Source organism: Gorilla gorilla, chromosome 2 (genome assembly GCF_029281585.2).
Source record: "Gorilla gorilla gorilla isolate KB3781 chromosome 2, NHGRI_mGorGor1-v2.1_pri, whole genome shotgun sequence".
NCBI classification, from domain to species: Eukaryota; Metazoa; Chordata; class Mammalia; order Primates; family Hominidae; genus Gorilla; species Gorilla gorilla.
In genome coordinates, this window is record NC_086017.1 from 190,515,886 (window position 1) to 190,539,543 (window position 23,658).

General features: G+C 40.4%; 2 protein-coding genes across 9 annotated transcripts in view; one reads left to right on the forward strand and one right to left on the reverse strand.

Annotated features, from left to right (window-relative positions):
• MFN1 (mitofusin 1) overlaps positions 1-3,721 on the forward strand; it is a 76,463-nt gene extending 72,742 nt beyond the window's left edge. The window contains exon 19 of one of the 2 annotated variants that reach the window (XM_055381803.2): positions 2,613-3,721. The gene's annotated coding sequence lies outside the window, so the exon portion shown is untranslated. The remainder of the gene's footprint in view (positions 1-2,612) is intronic. The other variant, XM_063704400.1, reaches the window with a different exon arrangement.
• GNB4 (G protein subunit beta 4) overlaps positions 1-23,658 on the reverse strand; it is a 54,578-nt gene that overhangs the window by 24,787 nt on the left and 6,133 nt on the right. For 2 of the 7 annotated variants that reach the window (XM_063704401.1, XM_063704403.1), the window contains exons 2-4: positions 22,114-22,188; positions 18,206-18,274; positions 3,950-4,048 (exon numbers count right to left, since the gene is read on the reverse strand). In XM_063704401.1, the coding sequence (XP_063560471.1) occupies positions 3,950-4,006 (57 nt within the window). In that variant the 5' untranslated portion in view covers positions 4,007-4,048; positions 18,206-18,274; positions 22,114-22,188. Of the gene's footprint in view, positions 1-3,949; positions 4,049-15,663; positions 15,823-18,205; positions 18,275-22,113; positions 22,189-23,658 lie in introns of all 7 variants that reach the window. The other 5 variants (XM_019024215.4, XM_063704404.1, XM_063704402.1 and 2 more) reach the window with 4 other exon arrangements.

Here is a 23,658-nt window from a genome sequence, read left to right on the forward strand (position 1 = left end):
ACATTAATATTAGTAACACAATTTAAAAATTGCAAATGGAAATTACTGAACTACGGTGAAAATTGGTAACAAAAATTAAAATATTATGTTGGAATACAAGAATTCTACAAATATGTTAGCAGCAGTTATGTGCAAAATTACATTATGCAAAGATTCTATTTACACTGGGAACTCTCTCTTATGAACACTATTATCCATTCTAAAACAGAATATAAGGCCAGGTGTGATGGCTCATGCCTATAATCCCAGCACTTTGGGAGGCCGAGGAGGAAGGATCGCTCGAGCCCAGGAGTTTTAGATAAGCCTGGGCAAAACAGTGAGACCCTGTCTCTGGAAAAAAAAAAAAGCAAAACAAAACAAAAAAAACCCAGAATATAAAAAATATTCCCAATTAAAGGCTGAATTCCATACTGTCCAGCACCACAAGAAATACAAAATCTGGTAAGATCTTTGTGCAAAAGAAAGATGATACATACTTTTTTGCAAATCAAAGACATAACAATTACACAAGAAAACAAAATCTGTTTTCTCTATTTGCATTTTTTAAAATTTAAAATAAATCATCTATTATAATACATAGCATACATTTCTATTATATCATGTATTTACACTATAGTAAGGTAAAAATATAGTTCGATTATATTTCCGGATGGGAGGAGGAAGGAAGGAAAGATTTTTTTTGAGACAGAGTCTTGCTCTGTCGCCCAGGCTGGAGTGCAGTGGCGCCATCTCGGCTCACTGCAAGCTCTGCCTCTCAGGTTCATGCCATTCTCCTGCCTCAGCCTCACAAATAGCTGGGACTACAGGTGCCCGCCACCATGTCTGGCTTTTTTTTTTTTTTTTTTTTTTTTGTATTTTTAGTAGAGATGGGGTTTCACCCTGCTGGCCAGGATGGTTTCGATCTCCTGACCTCGTGATCCACCCGCCTCAGCCTCCCAAAGTGCTGGGATTACAGGTGTGAGCCACCGTGCCCAGCCGGAAAGATTTTTAAATATAGTGTGACAATTAAACTAAGAAAAGTACATAGTATTTTACATAATGTGGTTACTTGAAATCATGGGAGGAGACGATTTGGTGAGCACCTGCGCCCACGACATTGTGCTTGGGATGCTAGTGAGATACGGAGATGATTAAGACACAAAATTGTCCATCTAGGTACAAACAGTAGGGGCAAATATGCACAAGGAACTACAACACAAGGCAGACCGTGATCAGCTCTATAACAGAAGTCCAACATGCTGTACAAGTAAAAATCTGCCACTTGCTGGCAGCAGACTAAGTCCTCTGTGTGTTATTTCACTTAATCCTCTGCAGAAACGTATAAAGTGGGGTACTGGTACTCTTGCTTCACAGCAAAGATACTGATCATCAACGAAGTTAAGAAACTTGGCTGGGCGTGGTGGCTTACGCCTGTAATCCCAGCACTTTGGGAGGCCGAGGCAGGTGGATCATGAGGTCAAGCGATCAAGACCACCCTGGCCAACATGGTGAAACCCCGTCTCTACTAAAAATACAAAATTAGCTGGGCGTGGTGGTGTGTGCCTATAGACCCAGCTTCTCAGGACGCTGAGGCAGGAGAATCACTTGAACCTGGGAGGCAGAGGTTGCAGTGAGAAGAGATGGCACCACTGCACTCCAGCCTGGGCGACTGAGACTCCATCTCACTCTGATTTAAAAAAAAAAAAAAGATAAATCCAAGTGGAGGGCTCTTGGAGGATTAGGACTCAACAGATAGGATTTCCAAAGAGCAAAATTGGCTCAGAGGTCGTATAATTCCAGGCCAAGGGAACAATTTGATAAAAGGTAACAGATGAGAAAGAGTAATGCGTGTTCAGGGAACCAGACTAGTATGGCTACAGCACAAGTCGCAGGAAAGGACATTAGTAACTAAGGTTGGGAGAACCAACTTTAAGTTATAGCAGAACACACCTGGTCTGAATCCTGGATCTGTTACCTTGGCAACTTATTTAATCTCACTGAGCCTCAGCTTCCTGAACTATTAAATGAAGTAACACCATCGACTTCACAGAGTCGGTGTGAGGATTAAATGAGATGGGCATGTGGCCACATGGTTTAGCCAATCAGCTGCTCCTGCTCAGCATCTGGAGTAAGTGACACAAAGTAGAGAGGGCAGAAATTCCTTCTAGTGGGTGCAGTAACATCGAATTCAGAGATGAGTCTGCAAAGCCTTCTGTGATTATCCCAGGCAAAATACATGTCTCCTTTGTTCTGAAAGCTTTGTTGAGATACCTAAGATTTCAACTCATAATTCTTATTCACATCTAAATAGTTAACTTCCTTGAATTCCTGGCAATAAGTCTGTCTGGTTATGACTTCACTCAGAATCAACACTTTTCTGGTGAATGTTCTTCATCCATCCCTGTTTTTACTAATCCTTCCTTCTCTTTTCTTGTATCATCTTTGTAGAGATTTTATTTTTGGAGACAGGGTCTTGCTCTTTTGTCCAGTTAGAATGCAGTGGTGTGATCATGGTTCACTGCAGCCTCGAACTCCTGGACTCAAGCAATCCTCACGCCTCAGCCTCCCGAGTAGCTGGTACTACAGGCACAAGCCACCACACCCGGCTAATGTTTTTTTGTTTGTTTTTGTAGAGACGGATCTCCCTATGTTGCCCAGCCTGGTCTTGAATTCCTGTCTCAAGCAATCCTCCCGCCTCAGCCTTCCAAAGTGCTGGGATTACAGGCGTGAGCCACTGCACCCAGCCTACTCTTCACTTTTAAATTAGACGAATTCTTCAGAAACAGCTATTGTGAGAGGTTCAAACTGGGAAAAGCAGCAGCTGTGTTGCAAGTTATGAGATTCTCCCTGCTTACCCTTGTACGTTGCTTTAGCCTTTACTTTTCTCTGGGAAAAGAAGTAGGCAGCTGCCAGGCTACTCACAACTCAAAGCCTCTTTCCTCCACCCTGCTTACCGCCAGGCTTCCTACAAGATGGCATGTCTACATCCTTTCATTTTTAGCTCTGCCTTCCTTGATATTTCTCAGTGCTAATGAAGTCCAAGGAAGCATCTGTTCCCATTGTTCCAAAGAAGGGACCGTGGTGCTGTCTCTTAGAGAGTGCTCCCCACGCAGACGCCTCCTCTCAGAGCCTCCCCACGTGCTGCTGCTTCACTGCATTTGGCAACTCCTCTCCATCCATTACGCTTTGAAGTTCTAGTGTCTGTTAATTTTGTTAAAGATGGAGTTTGTAGTTGTTTCTTATCCTGTTTTGAGTTGATTCCAAGAGTAAAAGGTGTCAGACATGTTTTGATTCTGCCACTGATAGTTTTGTTTTGTTTTTCTGAGACAGAGTCTCGCTCTGTCACCCAGGCTGGAGTGCAGTGGCATGAGCTCAGCTCGTTGCAACCTCCGTCTCCAGGGATCAAGCCATTCTCCTGCCTCAGCCTCCCAAGCAGCTGGGATTACAGGTGCATGCCACCACGCCTGGCTAATTTTTCTATTTTTAGTAGAGACAGAGTTTCACCATGTTGGCCAGGCTGGTCTTGAACTCCTGACCTCAGGTGATCCACCTGCCTCAGCCTCCCAAAGTGCTGGGATTACAGGCATGAGCCACTGTGCCCACCCTAATGATTTTCTGCAATCTAATTAATGTATAGATTAATATTTCCCTAGTGTGACATTATATTGTGACACTATCTACATTATTGTTTTGTACCAAAAATCTATGATTCTAGGCATGTAAATAAAAAGAGAATCATGTCTTTCATAGAGGCCATTCTTCTATATAGGTACTTGTTTGCAATGAATTTTGAAGAGTTCTTTCGAGACATGATAAACACAAATAGACCTCAGTTCTTCACCATGTGAGAGAAAAAAAGACCATTTCTAGCCTTAGAAATCATTTAATATAGACTGATAAAACTAATAGGCAAATTTTGTAGATTCCTGGTACTAAATAAGTCTAACATTTTGAAATGAAAAGGTTTTACCTGAATCTGATTCCGCAGTTGTTCTGCTTCTTGCCTCAACTGTTCCAGTTCGCTCATTTTTTCAATTTGTTTACCTCAGGAGCTAATGAGTGAAAACGGCTGTTAAAAAACAGAGAGCAAGAGAAAGATTCAGTTCTCTATTTACATCTTAATCTGGTTTTACAATACTGACATATAACTTCTTTTTGGACCTACTGAAATTCAACGGAGGTAGTCAATTATTAAAGGAATTTAAAGATGCTTAGTAAATATAGAATGAGGTTATTTACTGAAAGGTTTTATACAAGAACATGATCAGAGGATGGAGGAGAAATTCCAAGTTGTAGTATTCGAGGCTGAATTATGGGGAATTAGTACCAGAATGGAGTCTGGTGAGAAATATTTTACAATAGTTCAGAGGACACCAAGAGACTTCCCCACTTGGATGTCTGGATTGGCACCTAACACAGTACCTCAAAACTGAACCCCACCCCACCCCCAAGCCTTCCCCATCTCAGGAAACGGCACGTCCATCCTTACTTACAATTGTTTAAGCTAAAAATCTGGGAGCAGTCCTGTTTTAATCATAGCCTCCCCATCGAATCCATTTGCAAATCATGTCAGTTATTCCTTAAAAAATTATCCAGGTTCTAATTCTGATTTCCTCCACTTCTACTGTCTGGGTCCACACCACCATGACCATCTCTCACCTACCTGGTCTCCTTTCTACTGCCCTCGACCGCTCTCTGGTCTAATTAGAGCAACTAGAGATCCTTTTAAAATACAAGTCACTTTAAATCCTCCAATGGTTTTCCACTCCACTAAACTCTATTTTGACCCACAGCCCCTGTATCATTACCCACACACACCCCTCTGACCTCATCTATCACTCTCACACTCACTCTGTTCCAGTTGTTCAAAGACTTCTCTGATGTTCCCTGAACATGCTAAGCAGGCCCCAGTCTCAGTGTCTTTGCATTTGCTCCTGCCTCTGCTTGGATAGCTCCTGTCCCTGATTTTATAATCCCTTGCTCCCTTACTAAATCTGCCCAAATGTGATCTTCTCAGTGGGACCTTTGCTGATAGCACATGTGCACCCAAACATGCTCCTCTTACCCTGTCTTGTTTTTCACTATGAGACTCAACACCATCAGCATGTATTTACTTACTTGTGATCTCTTTCCTTCTGATAAGATGTAAAGGGCCGGGTGTGGTGGCTCACGCCTGTAATCCCATCACTTTGGGAGGCTGAGATGGGTGGATCACTTGAGGCCAGGAGTTCAAGACCAGCCTGGGCAACATGGCGAAACCTCATCTCTACCAAAATTACAAAAATTAGCTGTTTGTGGTGGAACATGACTGTAATCCCAGCTACTTGGGAAGCTGAGGCAAAAGAATTGCTTGAATCTGGGAGGAGGAGGCTGCAGTGAGCCAAGATCACACCACTGCACTCCAGCCTGGGTGACAGAGTGAGACTCTGGCTTTAAAAAAAAAAAAAAAGATGTAAAGTTCCTTCAGGTAGGGTCTCTGTTTGCTTTATTCTTTGTTGTATCCCCATCACTTAAGATACTTTGGTCTCCAGTAAATAAAGCAACCTGAAATAGCTTAACAAATAAAGGAATATTCATTCTAAGGATTTAGGATGAATCACAGAACCAAAAGACAGGAATATTACTACCTCAAAAAGACACTAGAGGCTAGAAACTGGGAGTATTCTTTCTCTACCTGTCCTGGTCTCTTTTCTCTTCTTATCTTCCTTGGTTTTTTTCTTTCTACAGAATGACTTTTTCTGCTCCCCTAAGTACAAAACCCAAGCCTATATCTTTTTAGGTCAAGATTGTAACCCGAAATGACTGTCCTAAGTCCAAATTCCTATAAAAGATTGATTCCCCTCATGAGAGAGAATTTGGTTTTGGTGTATATCCTACAATCGCATCAACTATGGTACAAATATCTGTTTATTATGTTCAGACAAAAAAGAAAAAGAAAAACCAGTATTTATTCTTTCAGAATTCACTTTGTATTTATTTTGTCCAATTAAAAAATAAATGTATTGGGATTGACTGGAATGGCATTAAGGTATATAAAACAGTTCCAGAAGAACTAAAATCATTCTAATATTCCATTTCCAATTTAATATTGTGGCATATTTCTCTGTTTATCCAAATTTTCCATCTTTTATTTGTGAGTCTTAACCATTCCCTGATAAAGTTTGATTGTTTAACAATTTAGTATGCATCTCAGAGAGGGCCAGACTGGACAGATTACAGCCGGTCTGGAATCCCATTCCGCTGAAGTGAAGACAAGCAGCACGCGGGCTCTATAAAGCCACAACCTTAGCTGCCCTTGCTGACCATTCCTGAGATATCCCTGGCCCCAAAGTCCTAGAAATTCTGATTATTTTGATACCTCTTTATTTTTAGGGTCCCAAAAAATTTTGGGTAAGCACAACTAGTTTACATCCCTCCTACTAACTAAAATACTAGAAAGAACTATCGAGGGACCCTAAAGGGCCTCGGGACTTTTTAAAAATTTGCAGTTATTATTATTACTATTATGGTTATTATTTGTAGAGATGGGGTTCTAGCTATATTGCCCAGGCTGGTCCTGAACTCCTGGGTTCAAGCGACCCTCCTACCCCAGCCTCCCAAAGCACTAGGACCAAAGGCATGAGTCGCTGAGCCCAGCCTGGGTCTCAGAACTTTTAAGCTTATTAAAAATTACCTGTTACCCATCCTACTGCTGTCCTTCCCCCAAAGCCACATACACATACCAGTGACCTTCTAAAGCAGGAGTTACCTGTAATAAGAGTTAAATGGGATAAACTATGATCTGTACCAAATGAATGAGAATTTCCAGGCTGAGTGCCCCTAAGGATGGAGGTACCACGAACAGAAATGGGAAACAAAGAAAAAGCAGTTCCCTCACCACCATCACTCCGTGGATGGGGCACCGATGGGATGACGGGTGAGGCAATCTGTCACAGACCCGGGCCCTTCCTGCACATTCTGGCTGGGAATGCCAAGAACACAAGTCCCTAGTGGCTGTTACTTGGGCCATCTCTCAGGGTTGTTTTGCAACATGCAACCTCAAGGAATAAGACAATGTCTCCTCATGAGACGAAGAGCAGAATGGCTTCTATTTACTGTAAAAGGGGTAAAACCCCCAAGCTCAGTGTCTCTAGGCTGTGATGAAATCCAGTGCACGTGCAGCATCCATCTGGGCCTACCTGTGTCACCCTGTGGGCACTGGGGAACACAGGGAATCAACACAAAGCATCATCACACCATGCTACTCACCGTGAGTAATAAAATCTTTTGTCTCTGACCAAGGAGTTTCATCAAACAGTAACAGACTCATTTATTCGCTTGTAAGTAGGTAAAGATCCCAGGTCCTTTGCAGTCATGGATATAGGGTTCATAAGAAAAAAGATGAGGGGTCCAATGTGGAAAATAGTGAGTTTGTGGCTCATCCCTTCTTAACCAGGCTTCATCCAGTACTTCATCAGGCCCTAGGTCCAGCACTTCAAGCCTTTTCACAGTACCCTAGCCTGCCTGCCCTTCCATCTTGTCACACTCAACAGCAAAAGCAAAACCCTGGATGAAATCAGCTACCTACTTTCTTTCAGCCAGCACTCAAGTGGCCAAACATTGATTGAGAAAGTCAAACAATGGGGCATATCAGTTCTACTACAAATTCACATCACCAATCTCAACTGGGCCCTCAAAACTACCTGGCAACCCTACACAGCTTTGTATGCACTGCTTCTGCTTTTGCTATCAAATATTTAAATTCCTTTGCAATCTTTTCAAAATTTTGACCTTCTCACAAGCCATCTTGCAGCAGATGACCTTGCCATCTATATCATAAAGTAGAAGCCATCAAACATGAACTTTTCCAATCTTCCACTACTAGATATACAAAGCTATACATACATAACTGACTCATATTCCTCATCTTCTTGTGTGTGTGTGTGAATGAGAGAGAGAGAGAGAGAGAGAGAGAGAGAGAGAGAGAGAGAGAGAGAGAGAGAGAGAGAGAGAGACAGACAGACAGACAGACAAGGCCTCACTCTGCTGCCCAGGCTGGAGTGCAGTGGTGGTTAACTGCAGCCTCAACCTCCCAGGCTCAAGCAATCCTCCAGCCTCAGCCTCCCAAGTAGCTGGGCCCACAGGTGGGCACTACCACGCCAAGCTAATTTTCTTTTTTCTTTTTTGGTAGAGACAGGGTCGCCATGTCGCCCAGGCTTGTCTCAAACTCCTGGGCTCAAGCGATGCCCCCCACCTGAGCTTTTCAAAGTGCTGGGATTATAGGCATAAGTCACTGTACCTGGCCCTTCCTTTCTATTATAATAGAATAGCTGACTTCTTTCCTGTTTGGGCCAATTCCTCCACTGGTGATTCATTCATTCATTCATTCATTCATTCATTCATTCTGAGACAGAGTGTCACTCTGTCAACCAGGCTGGAGTGCAGCAGCACAATCACAGCTCACTGTAACCTCAAACTCCTGAGCTCACCCAATTCTTCCACCTCAGCCTCCCCCAGTAGCTGGGACTACAGGCGTGCATTATCATGCCTGGCTAATTTTTTTTTTTTTTTTGAGAAATAGTGTCTTGCTATGTTGCCCAGGCTGGTCTTGACCTCCTGGCCTCAACTGGTCCTCCCGCTTTGGCCTCCCAAAGTGCTAAAATTACAGGCATGAGCCACCATGCCCAGCCCCTCCACCAGTGATTTAAACTCTCACCTTTTAAGTAATCTTATACTTCCAGTATATTCAACCTCTTACACTTTTCTCTATTTTTAGTCTTTTTATTTATAAAATTTTCTAACACAGAGAAAGACTGAACAACCCTAATATTCATCATAGCTTCACAAAGTATTAATTTTTTTTTTGCTGTATTTGCTTTATCTTTTGTTTTTGCTGAAGTATTTTAAAGTCAGTTACAGACATCAAGACATTTCAGCCCTGAATACTTCAATATCTACCAAACCACAATACTATTATCATAACTACCAAAATTAACAGAAATTATTTAATATCTAAAACCCAGTAGATTTTCAAATTTTCCCAACTCTTCCACCAATGTTTTTACATTTGATCTCTGCAAATCCAGATCCAATTAAGAACTATATAATACATTTAGTTATGTCTCTTGTCCCACCATCTAGAAGTATCCATCTCCTGCCTGCTCTTTTGCACTTTCTGACACTGACTTATTAGAGAAACTAAATCATCAGCCAGGTGCAGTTGCTCATACCTGTAATCCCAGCACTTTGAGAGGCCGAGGCAGGTGGATCACTTGAGGCCAGGAGTTCGAGACCAGCCTGACCAATATGGCGAAACCCCATCTCTACTAAAAATACAAAAAAATTAGCCAGGCATCTTGGCAAACGCCTGTAATCTCAGCTTCTCGGGAAACTGAGGCAGGAGAATCGCTTGAACCCAGGATGCAGAGGCTGCAGTGAGGTGAGATTGCGCCACTGCACTCCAGCCTGGGTGAAGAGTGAGACTCTGTCTCAAAAAAAAAAAAAAAAAAAAAAAGACTAAATCACTTGTCCTACACAATGTACCCCAATCTGTTTACTTCTTATGGTACTGTTTAACTTGTTTATCTTCTATACTGATTGCTTGTAAACTGGAAGGAAGTTAGATCTACCGGCTAGATTATATTCAGGTTCAATATATTTGGCAAGAATCCTTCCAGGTGATGCTGTGGACTTCATACTGTAGCACATCAGGATGAACTTAATGTTTCTTTGTGCTACTATCAGTGAAGCTAAGATTCCTCAGTGTGTTCAGCTGTTAACAGCTTAATTTGTCCACTATGGAGTTATAATCCCTCACTCTCATCCAGCAAACAATCTGTGGAGAACCTTTCAGTTTCAAGTGGGTCTTTTCCACCAGCAGCTAAATAGGCCCAAGTCCCTCCCTTAAAAAGAAAAAGAAAAAAGAAAAAATTCCTTGACTCCACATTGCACCATCACTTACAGTCCTTTTTCTTCCCTTCACCAAGGACTTTTAAAGAGAACTGCCTACGCATGACCCCACTTTCTCACATGAAATTCTGAGTTCTCAAACCTCATGTCCAGCAGGCTCCGGCTATGTTTGGGCAGGCATGATGGAAAGGGAGCGTAGTTATAAGGCAAGGGGCTGAGAAATGTTGCTAAGCTGCAAAATCAGAACCCTTGTGATGCCTGTGCCAGACAACCGCAACCTTTCTTTGGATGTCTAAAAAGAAATGTCAAAGCTGCCCTTTTTTCCCCTTTCCTTTTTGCTGCTAAAAAGAGGAACTAACTTTTCACTCTTTAAAAAAAAACACAACTGATTCATTTTGTCACTTGGGAGAGAGAACATTCTGATTACACAGATTTTTTTGGTGATCTTTTCTTCTCAGCCAACAACTGTTGGATTCCTGAGAATACCAATAAAGCATGAATCTAGCACAGAACAATAGATTATAAACTACTCTCAGACAAACCTAAAGGCTGACTAGGGTAAAACAAGGCCATAGGATGCCCCCAGGTGAAGCCTAATATGGCAAGTCCTAGTAAATATGTTTTGAAGGTAAGGATCCAAAGTGGTCAAACTGTATTGACATGTGTGTACATAATATGACTATAAAAATTTTTAATTCTTGGAAACAATACTGTTACATCAGGTATAGTTTAGTAAGTAGCTCCCTCAGGCTGTTTATCAGAAGCATGCGTAAATTCAGGGAAGGGCAGGTTTTTAAGGACACATTTTGACAGCAGAAGAGAAAGTCATCTAACCACCTGCCCTCCTGCAGTTCCTTTACATCCATAGTTTAATAAGAAACAGAAATCAGGGAAGTGGCAAAAGGATGTCTGAAGCTTTGTGATGTGAGGAAAAGAAAAATATGGAAAGTGGAGGGGGGGTGGAAATTGGCAAGACAGTCACCCACTACTGAAGAAATCCTCCATTGGGTCTTAGCCAGGCGGACTAACTGCAGCATCAATTAATTCAGTGTTCCTTAAAGTTTAAAATAATCAAGAGCCCAATCTGAGAAGGCAGTAAACCAAAAAAATCATTTCTCACTGATCAGACTTTTCCTGAAATAATGATAAAAACACGAAGTGATTATAGACAGAAAGTTTTCCATCTACACTAGTTATAGGCAAAACAGAAAATTGAGTGGGACTTCTCCCAATAACACAGATCTGATAAATGAACCCCAAAGATGAAGACAAAGAGGCATCAAGCATGCTATTTAAAAAAAAAAACAAAACCCAAAAACTTTCAACATAGGGGAGCAGAATCTCCCCAAAGGCTTACCAACAGTTCAATGACCAGCTGTACCCTCCACCCCCACCACACAGACACATCCACTGCTGACAATTTTCATAATTATTCCTATATATGAGAAAACTGGGGAGATGAGAAAAGATCAACTATAAGAGCTAGCAGCTTCCAGCTGGGCATGGTGGTCCACGCTTCTAGTCTCAGCCACTCAGGAGGCTGAGTGGGGGGATCGCTTAAGCACAGGAATTTGAAGCTGCAGTGAGCTACAATCACACCACTGCACTCAAACCTGGGAAACATTTTAAAAAGAGACCCTGTCTCTAATGGTGGAAAAAAAAAAAAGCAAGCAGCTTCAGTTGGGTAAACACAAGGTATCTATGATGAGAACATAGATACCTCAAAAGAACAAAACACCAAAAAAAACAAGTCACAGACTGAGAAAAGACAGTTGTAAGCTAAAATTCAAATAATGAATTAGCATCTAGAATTTTTAAAGTAATTACTTCAAATGAATCATTAAAAAGACTAACAATCCAACAGGAAAATGTGCAAAGATATGAACTGGCAAACCACAGCAGGAAAAGCTTCAGAGGACCACATACAAATGAAAAGACACTCAACCTCAGGAATCAGGGAAATGCAAATTAAAATAAGACAGAATGTCATGCCTATTAGATTAATAACATTTTATGTCTCAACCAATGGTTAGCAAAGTTGTAGAAATGGGACATATTCAATGGGACAACTCTTGGGGAAGCAATTTGGCAACATCTAACAAAGGTGACGACACGTGTCTTTCAACCTGACAATTCAATTCTGCTTCTGGATATATAAGCCCTAAGGAATCTATAGTACATGTGCACAGGATTGAACAGTGTTCATACAGCACTACTTATAATAACAATAAACTGCAACACCAATGCCCACTGACAGGAGAACTGATCACTGTAGTGTTTTCACAGTGAATTATCATACAGCAGTGAAAACAAATGAACTAGTTACATGCAACATAGATAAATCTTTAAAATAATATTGGGAGGAAAAAAAAGCAAATTCCAGGAGACACACATTGGCATCATATCCCTTTTATAAAACTCAAAAAACAACTACAACTAAATGATACATTGCTTAACAATGCACACAATGGGCCAGGTGCAGTGGCTCACACCTGTAACCTCAGAGCTTTGAGAGGCCGAGGTGGGAAGATCACTTGAGGCCAGGAGTTTGAGACCAACCTGGCCAATGTGGGGAAACACTGTCTCTACTAAAAATACAAAAATAAGCCAGATGTGGTGGTGTGTGACTGTAGTACCAGATACTCAGGAGGCTGAGGCATGAGAATTGCTTGAACCTTGGAGGCAGAGGTTGCAGTGAGCTGAGATCACACCACTCCACTCCAGCCTGGGCAACAGAGCAAAACTCTGTCTCATTAAAAAAAAAAAAAAAGAATGCACACAAGCTGGATGCAGTGGAGTGGTGGACGCCTATAGTCCCAGCAACTCCAACGGCCGAGGAAAGAGGATCGCTTGAACCTGGGAGTTCAAAGCTGCAGTGAGCTATGCCTGCACCACTGTACTCCAGCCTGGGCAGCAGAATGAGACCCTGTCTCTTAAAAATAAATAAATAAAATAAGCAAGCAAACATAAATATATAAAAGTGAGTGCTACAGGAATCAAAGGTGAGTATATTTATAATTTATCCAACTCTTGTACCTGAAGTCCACTGGGAACAATAAAATAAATGAAATGGAATAAAATAAAAAGAAAGAAAATGAAGCTTAGGCAGGTTAAATAACTTGCTTAAGAATAGAGGTAGAGTTCAGATTTGAATCCAGGCATATGACTCTGAAACCCAGGCTGTTTACCACTCTGCCATACGGCCTCTTTTCAAAGGGCATCTTAAGACCTCTTTGCTCAATCTAATGATCCTCCCTTCTTATTGAAACTTCATTCCTAAGGCTTTCATGAACCCATACTTCTCTGATTATCCTTGTACTTAATTATTCCTTCTTTTTACCTTTGTGGGTCCTTCTCCTCCATTCATTTAAATATTGATTTATGTGTCCCAGGGTTCTATCTTCATCAAGCTAGTTAAGAAACTGCCCTCTTGGGAGGAAGCAAAGCTAAAGAGGAATATGAGATACACACACCATCCCTTTCTTTTACAAAAAAAAAAAAAAAAAAAATCAGAAGGGGACAATGTAATCGCCAAGGAATTTCAACCAATAGTGATTTTTGCTCAAGATCACATTGGAGCTGCCTATCACAATCTTCAAAGTGGCATTAACATCGCTAAGGCAATTTTAAACTAATAATTAAATAGAAATTGTTTCATAAACACAGTGCTCTTATTTTGTTACCGTAACTTCTTGACTAAGCACTGTTTCAACATGAATATTTGGTTCATTTAACACATTTTAAATAACTATCACATAGTGAAAGCATTGTTGAGCAGAAAGCAGCATATCAGTTATCTTTTAAGAGTTCAGCTGTACCAGTTACAAATATCAAAAGATACTAATGAGCCATTGTATCCAAGCCAATTTGTTAAATAAAATGGAAAAAAATACACTTGCATAATTCAAATGGCCTTCTCACTCCATGTCTTAGAATGTCCACAGAACTTTTACTGAAGCAAGGCATTATGCAGGCTGTACAATTATACTGCTGTGTTAGTGAACATATTTTAATCTGTGCAAGACAAAAAAATACAAGTATTTCTTAGCTACTAAGTTTCATACCAATCATGAAAGCTCATATAAGCCATAAAAAATGTTATTTTAAATTGCACTTTAAAAATGTAAGGATAGGCCGGATGCAGTGGCTCACACCAGTAATCCCAGCACTTTGGGAGGCCAAGGCAGGTGGATCACCTGAGGCAGGGAGTTCGAGACCAGCCTGACCAAGATGGAGAAACCCTGTCTCTACTAAAAATACAAAATTAGCCAGGTGCATGCCTATAATCCCAGCTACTCCAGAGGCTGAGGCAGGAGAATCGCTTGAATCCAGGAGGCAGAGGTTGCGGTGAGCCGAGATCATGGCATTGCACTCCAGCCTGGGCAATGAGAGTGAAACTCCATCTCAAAATAAATAAAATAAAATTAAAATAAAATAAAATAAAATAAAAAAATAAAATAAATAAAATAAAATAAAACAAAAATGTAAGTATAAACTACTTTTGCTTCTCTAAAAGTCTATTCATAATTTTTAATTTGTTGTAAATTTTCTAGTATTCTACTTTTCTTTTTGCAATACAAATTTATATTTCTTACACTTCATAATTTTTAACAACCATAATGAACCAGGTACAATATTTAAAGCTTTTATGATTTTTTTTTAACTAAGAAATTTTAAAACACACATGCCCACCCACCCCAAGTGTTCCATACAAAGACATCTCCACGTGGCTTTCTTTCTCAGGAAGTTAGTCAAAACCGTACAGCTGCATGGGGCAAGTGGATAAGAGAGGAAAACAGAAGTTGCAGATGCTGAAATTGTAGCATACGGCATTAACTTTTGGTTTTTTATCTTGTTTTTTGTTTTGCTACCAAGTTACTCATTATATTGAGCATTTTTCAGTACCCTTAAAGTAAAACAATTCAACCCCTTGTGAACTGAAGGTAGGCTGTTTTGTGTTCCAGGAAATAAATAAGGCACTGCTCTCCAGTCTATTTTCCTTCACCTTAACTGTTATGTCCTGGTAGGGTTTATTCTCTCACCAAATATTTACTGAATATGCCAGGAACTGGGGTTACATATGAATAAAACTTAGGCCCAGGTCTCAAGGAGTTTACAGTCTAAAAGGGAAGACAGACATAAAAATACACACACACAGGCCCATAATCCATTACCCTAAACCCTAGGGCCAGATACATTTCAGAATTTGGAAGTTTCCAGGTTTTAGAAAGGTACGTTCATTGTATTGGCATAACACCACAACCAGACCCCACAGCAGCACCCACAGAGTCAAGAATTAAAATTTCTGAAGCAAAATGTAAAGCATGTTCATATGAGGTAGCAAAAAAAGAGACTAAGAACCTGTAACCCCAGCACTTTGGGAGGCCGAGGCAGGCGGATCACTTGAGGCCAGGAGTTCGAGACCAGCCTGGCCAACAAGGTGAAACCCCATCTCTACTAAAAATACAAAAATCAGCCGGGCATGGTGGTGTGAGCCTGTAGTCCCAGCTACTTGGGAAGCTGAGGCATAAGAATCGCTTGAACCTGGGAGGCGGAGGTTGCAGCGAGCGGAAGATTGCACAACTGCACTCCTGATTGGCAACAGAGCAAGTCTGTCTCAAAAAAAACCAAAAACAGACTAAGCAATAGCTGCATGTTGTTATAGTTCAGGTCACACTGTGCCACCAAATGAGTTCAGGTCATATAAGGTTTTGCCACTAAATTATTTGTGAAAAGGAAAAAAAACCCTGTAGTTTTCAAGAGTATTTGGTATTTCTAAATTGTTAAGAGACTGACCTGTAATACACATGAAGAGGACTGCCTGGCACAAAGGCAGGATAGGCCAGGCGCAGTGGCTCATGCCCATAATCCCAGCACTTTGGGAGGCTGAGGTGGGCAGATCACTTGAGGCCAGGAGTTCAAGACCAGCCTGGGCTACATGGCAGGTATCCATCTCTACAAAAAAAAAAAATTAAAAAATTACCCAGGTGTGGTGGGATCTGCCTGCAATCCCAGTGCTTTGGGAGGTTGAGGCAGGAAGATCACTCGAGCCCTGGAGGTCGAGGCTGCAGTGAGCTACGATTGTGCCACTGCACTCTAGCCTGGGCGACAGAGTGAGACCTCATCTCAAAAAAAAAGAAAAAGAAAAGGCAGGATTACCCCGAACTTAAAAAGTACTAACTAGGAGTTAGCCAACTAAGAGATAACATTTACTGAGCATTTATTACGTGTATGTACACAACTCTGTGTAGTAACTCGTTATTTAGTTCTCAAAACAACCTCAGAAGGTAGGTACCAGTATCATTCTCATTCCACAGACGAGGAAACTTTACACATGGAGGTTATGGACCTTAGCCAAGTTCACACAACCTAATGGAGCCAGAGATGACTACTTACACAGTGTGACCCCAGAAATTCTTTAACTACTCTAAGTCTCCATTCCTTCATCTGTGCAGTGGGGATCTCTACCCCTATGGGATTGTTTTGGGAATTAAATAATACACATTTTTTAATGTCTTGGGAAATTTAAGTCAATTTGGCCCAGCAAGGGAAATATATGAAGAAGCTATAGCCATGAACACTACTCAGGCTAATATCTACAGTGATTAATTGACAGATCTAATAGTATAGTGCTCTAAACAAAAATGGAAAAAGAAATGACCAGAAGGAAGTCCTTTCTTGGCCTTATGCTGCAATTTAACTACTTCTTCCTCTACTGAACTCCTTAAGCAGCATTGGGGCAACTGTTGGTAAAGGCTGTGTTTTATTTTCTGGGAGAGGACTAAAACAATCCATGAGCACTGTTTCATTTGCACCAGGACTCTCCTATTGAGGGCTAGAGGAGAGTGGTTTCAAAGGGGGAGAGAGAATAGAAGAAAACAACCAGTAATTTGAAGGGCTTTCTCAAACTACATCCACATCCTGAAGATTTAAATACTTGCCCCACCGCATTAGCTGCACCTGACTCTGTGGCCCATCCCCCACCCTAAGGCCTTGACTCTTCAAGTGTGTAAGGGCGGAACCAGGGTTGATAACCACTAATTTAACCAAACAGTTTCAATCTGTGGTTCTCAGAGTGTGGGGACCAGCAGCATCAGCATCACGTAGAAACCTGTTAGAAATGCAAATTTATAAATCCCTTCCCAGGACTACAGACTCGGAAACCTTGAGGGTGGAGCCCAGCAATCTGTGTTTTAGCAAGTCTTCACAGTGAGTCTGAAGCTCTCTAGAGTTTGAGATCCACTGGTCTAAGCTCTTATTTACACAAGCAGTTTAAGATCGTGTGATTGGAGGAAAGTTCAAGAACGTGTGTTCATGCAGTAATCACTTCCTAAAAATCACTAAACTGGCACTTTTATAATCTTCCTGATCAGATAAAACATCTAAATCCTTACACATAAAGACATCTGTGAAAGGAAAATAAATCTTGGAACCCCAGACTCACTAAGCCTAAAGGAAAAGTCAAGCTGGGTCATGCAAACCTGCCTCCCATTATGGTTCCTAGATAAGATGGCTACAAAGATGAAAAGCTACACACCTCCCTCACACTTGGCCCATGAGGAAATCCTTGTGGGCCCCGAGATCTCTACCCTAAAGCAGTTCTGTTGAAGGTCACCATGGCAATGTGAATTGATAGCTTATCTTCACAGGCGTGGGGACATAGGACAGGACTCAAAATCATCCCTCCACTCACCTGAGACAAATGTGTATCTCACTGCTTCTTCTGCTGTATTTGTCTATGTTGTCTTATGTAAAAATACAGATTCGCTGATTCAGACAAAGGCATAAATGACTGTTTTCCCCTACCGATTTCTCATATGAAAATTGTGTATTTCCCAATATCCTGCCCTTTCTCCTTTAAATACTGAAGCCCTCAAAACCATCGTCAGAGAAAGGCATAGACCTGCCTCCCAGGCACACATCCTTAACTTTGGCAAATAAACCTCACGAAATGAATGAGACTTGCCTCAGATATTTTCTTTGATTTACACATTAAAAGGAATATAGATTTTAAAACATTATTCTTGTTCTTAATTCATTTTAAAGCAAAATAACTTCCCATATGTGAATTGTGATAAGATTTTGAATTTTTTTCTAAAGAATGGCTTCAGAAAGGGCAAAGAAGTTCCTATATAAATTGCAATTTTCTCAACACTCCCAACTTAAAATATTTGTACACAGAAATCATTAACAATTAATTCCTTGACATATTTCAGGTGTTATCTTCTCTTTCCTTGAGGGAAACAATTCCTCAAACAGAACTATGATTTTTGGGGGGCAGCTATACCTCCTTTGGTCTTACTTTACTCTTAAACAAATATAAGAATGAAATAAATACCCAGGTCAGGAAGGACAGGCTTAGTTAGGAACCAAGCTGTCTTCTTTTATCTTGAAATATTCATGCCACCTGAAAAAAAGAGACACTTGAGACATTTTTTAAAAAATTAAGACTTAAATGAATTAATCTTTGTTAAAGTAGCAAAGTACATGAGAAAATACCAAGAAAATAGTGTTTCATGTATTTTGGGAATTAAAAAGGGACTTAGATTCTGAAATGCCAGCTGACTTTTACATGTTTTATTATTTTTTTCAAGAACTTGTGATTACGTTTTCTGAACAAGGCACAATGTCATCAGTCGATATAGGCACAAATTGACCAAGAAGAAAAACAAGTTATTTCTCCATGTATCATAAATGGATCCATTTGGGGTGAACACGGTTAACAATTAGGGGTTATGACATTGAACAGGATATGTCATCAAGGCAGAATCTAAACAGGGATGGTAAATTCCATTACCCAGTAAACTTTCATGCATAAAAATAAAAAATGAATAGAAATTCATGGAATTAAAACCTAATGCACAGTACATGTCTTAAGTATAGTGTTGATATGTTTCTATTCTTTCGGTGTATTTTTTTAAAATTCCTATATGTATATATATATAGAGAGAGAGAGAGAGAGAGATACAATAGCAGCTTGAAATGAGTAAGTTTAAACTCTTTTCCAGTCAACATTTTGGGAAGGTTTTCAAAAGGATTTTCTTCTGCATTGTTCCTATTATTTTCACCTATACTCCTAAAAGTACATAAGAAATGAGTATTATTTTGACCTACTGTCAATCTAAATCATCATGTGATTCCTTTTTCCACTCAACAAACACGTATTTGACACCTACCCTGTGCTAGGCACAGAAACCCACCCCATCAGAAACATCCGTCCATTGGAAAAACAGGTAAGTAACAATACAGCCATGCATCACTTAACGATGGGAATATGCTCTGAGAAACATGTCCTTAGGCAATTTCATCACTGTGCAAACATCATAGGGTGTCCTCACACACACCTAGATGGTATTGCCTACTATACACCTAGGCTCTATAGCATATAGCCTATTGCTCCTGGGCTACTAACCTGTACTGCATACTCAACACTGCAGGCAATTTTAACACCATGGTAAATATTTGTGTATCTAAACATATCTAAATATAGAAAAGACAGTAAAAACATGGTAAAGCCAGGCATGGTGGCTCATGCCTGTAATTCCAGCACTTTGGCAGGCCAAGGCAGGTGGACCACCTGAGGTCAGGAGTTCAAGACCAGCCTGGCCAACATGGTGAAACCCTGTGTTTACTAAAAACACAAAAACAAACAAACAAACAAAAATTAGCCAGGCTGGGTGGCCGGCGCCTGTAATCCCAGCTACTTGGGAGACTGAGGCAGGAGAATCGTTTGAACCCGGGAGGCAGAGGTTGCAGTGAGCCAAAATCACACTACTGCACTCTAGACTGGGTGATAGAGTGAGACTCCGTCTCAAAAAAAAAAAAAAAAAAAAAAAAAATTGGGACCATCACCCTATATACAGTCCACTCACTGACTGAAACATCGTTTTTTTGAGACGGAGTTTCACTCTTGTTGCCCAGGCTGGAGTGCAGTGGCACATGATCTCAGCTCACTGCAAACTCCGCCTCCTGGGTTCAAGCAATTCTCCTGCCTCAGCCTTCCGAGTAGCTGAGATTACAGGTGCCCGCCACCACGCCTGGCTGATTTTTGTATTTTAGTAAAGACAGGGTTTCACCATGTTGGTCAGGCTGGTCTTGAACTCCTGACCTCAGGTGATCCACCTGTCTCGGCCTCCCAAAGTGCTGGGATTACAGGTGTGAGCCACCAAGCCCGGCCGACTGAAACATCGTTATGGGGCTCATCACTATAATCATATTACAGTGTAAATGCTATGACAGAACTTGTATTTAAAGTATTACATCACTGAAACCAAATGTTTATGAGAATGTGGCTGAACTCAACATACTAAGGATTTCTCTTAAATTTTACACAATACGTTTTGAAACTATTGTCCATGAATTCATTGAACCCATTTTTAGTATGCTTATATTTTCACCTGTACTACTTCTTAAAATAACAAGTTCTGTCAATTTACGTCAGCTCTGTAAAATAGCAGGGCATTTCCTTTTACTTAGTCCTAAAACTACCTTCTCTAAGAGGAGCCTCTTGGTTTTAGTACTCTAAGATTTTGTGAACTAAACATTAGAAACATAAATTATGATTATGTAAATTTAAAATCATACACTTAGCCTGTCTTTTCTTACATGACCCACTCAAGCATTATCATCTCTTGGATTTTTTTTTTATACGACCACATGTAGTTATCTCTGTGTTACCAAGCCACATAGTCCTATGTCACTTTTTTTTTTTAAGAGATGGGGTCTTGTTCTGTCGCCCAGGTTAAAGCACAGTGGCACTGCCATCCTTGCTCACCACTGCAGCCTTGAACCCAGTGGCTCAAACGATCTCCGACCTCAGCCTACCAAGTTGCTGGAACTACAGGCATGCACCACCATGCCAAGCTAATTAAAAAAAAAAAAATTTAGAGATGGGGTCCTTACTATGTTGCCTAGGCCTGTCTTGACATCCTGAGCTCAGGCTGTCTTCCCACCTCAGCCTCCTGAGTAGCTGGGATGAAAGGTGTGATCCACCATACCCGGCAGTTTTGTATCACTTAAAGTCACATAACTTGCTTTTGTTTTACCAGAAACAACCCTTTAAATTTACCAGACTTGGTTATATATTATTTTTGGTTACATACAAAAATTTTAAAAATCAATCCCACCATTAAAGGGTTAGAATATGACAACTGGGGATATCAGAATTTCATCCAACAAATGTTTATAAGTGCCTCACAAGCATTACCATCTAGCTTATTTGCTAACTCCGCTTCATACGACAAAATGTTAACATGTGCAATTACCATAGTCACGGAAAGGTAGCTACAATTTCTTATGTTCACAGCTTTAATAGAAGTAAAATATCTTATGGCTGGGCACAGTGGCTCATGCCTGTAATCCCAGCACTTTGAGAGGCTGAGGCAGTTGGATCACCTGAGGTCAGGAGTTCGAGACCAGCCTGGCCAACATGGTGAAACCCCATCTCTACTAAAAATACAAAAATTAGCCAGGTGTGGTGGTGCACGCCTGTAATGCCAGCTACTTGCAAGGCTGAGGCATGAGAATCTTTTGAGCCTGGGAGAAAGAGGTTGCAGTGAGCCGACATCTCACCACTGTACTCCAGCCTGGGTGACTGAGTGAGACGTCTCGAAAAAACAGGTAAAATGTCTTAAAGTTACCAATAAGTAGAAATAGAATACAGCATCCAGTGTCTTTCACTGTAGATTTCATTTTTCTTAACAAAGCCATAATGCCTACCTATAAGATAAAATTTTAGAGGTTTTAGTTAACAAGCAAGTGTACTTATGGTGATACTGTTCTGAGATGAGCAGATACCCATCTCTGCTACCTCAGGATGACACTTCATTTACCAAAATATTATACAATTACTGTCTCAGGTTTAGATTAGCAGCTAATTAATAACTGAAGTTATTTGGGATTCTATCCCATCCCCAATTCTCTACCCCACCACTAATGTTCTCAGAATCTATCATTCAAAGGGTCTTATCTCTACCATGCAGTTCAAATAGAATATTCATTTTTAGTTACATTTAGTCCCATTTAGTTTTGTTCTACTGCTGATTTTCCTATTCATGTTTTTATCCTACAACACTCTCTATCACATATACCAAGACTGCTCTTCAATGCCTTAAGGGAACACACAATCCCCCCGATTCTTCAGCATCCTCTCATGATCTGTCTCATCATTTCTAAAACCTTTGCAAAGATTTTTTTGCATTAAAAGGTGAGTCAACACATAAACATGAATGAAATTTACATACTAACCTATCTCTATCTTCTTTATGTCTTACAGCAAGGAGGAGCCCGTGGTTTTTTCATTTTTTCCCCCGAAGAGTTTCCCTGGTGATATATTCAATAATTAATGAACCAAATGAAATCTCCTGTTCATAAATTTTAATTCCCATAGGTTAACACAAACCATGAAAACTAATATCTAAGTTTAAAATTTTTAATTACTAAGTTTTTTGTTTTTTAGACCACATGGCAAGGAGATCACATTTTTCAGGGTGGTTTTTTTTTTTTTTTTAACCTCTCAACAGCTTCCCTAGAGCCCATTTAATACATAATGCAGATAACTAAGATCCCTTGTTGACAAATTTCAATTTCCTCAAGTAATTAACTGCCTATCATGTTCCATTTAAATACACAATTTCGCCGGCACGGTGGCATGCACCTATAGTCCCAGCTACTTAAGAGGCTGAGATGTGAGGATTGCTTGAGCCTGGGAAGTCAAGGCTGTAGTAAGCCATGATCGTACCACTGCACTCCAGTCTGGGTGACAGAGAGAGACTCTGTCTCAAAAAGTATATACAGGCATACATATATAATTTAATTTGCAGAATTCTAGAATGTCTTAAATTATTTCCTTATAAAAACTAGCCACCGTAAGCCTTTTTAACTATCCTAAACATAATGTATATAATTTACGTCACATGCCAATTAGACATAAAACCTCATTCAGCTTAAGCTGCCTTACTGGGTTTCTAATTTCACATTACCAAGTAGTTAATGACCAATTTTCATATTTTAAACAATCTCTGGGTAAAGGTGTTTAGTTGAAAAACTGAATATAAAAATAAGGAGAAAAAAACTGAGTCGAGCCATTGCTAAGTGTTGCCATTAAAAAAAAATTAAAAATCCTATATAAGAGCCTAGCAATTGTTAGCTCTTTGAGCATAGGGGCCATTGTCCTCATCTTGTCCCTCCCAAAGTAGTATTCTCTCTTTCTTCAGCTATAGAGAAATTGATAGGATCTGTTCCATAGAGAAAGTAGATTTCATTAATTTCTCCACAGCTGAAAATTCACGACAAGCTAAAAGTAAGAGAGTAGAAACAGTAAGGCTTCTAAAAAGAGTACTTTATACTTTTTTTTTCCTTTCTTTCTTTTTTTAAGACAGGGTCTCCTCTGTCACCCAGGCTGGAGTGCAGTGGCATGATCATAGTTCACTGCAACCTCTGCCTCTTGCGCTCAATCAATCTTCCTACCCTAGCCTTCCGAGTAGCTGGAACTACAGGCATACACCACCACGCTTGGCTAATTTTTGTATTTTTTTGTAGAGATGGGGTTTCACCATGCTGCCCAGGCTGGTCTTAAACTCCTAGGCTCAAGTGATCTGCCTGCCTCAGCCTCCCAAAGTACTGGGATTACAGGCATGAGCCACTGCAACTGGCCAACACTTTTGAATAATAGGTAAGAATTAATGTTTAAGGATATTCATTAACCAATTGTATATATGACAACAAATTAAAAATATAAATAGGAGAGTAGTTATGATGCATTCATACAATGAAATATTATGCAGCTATTAA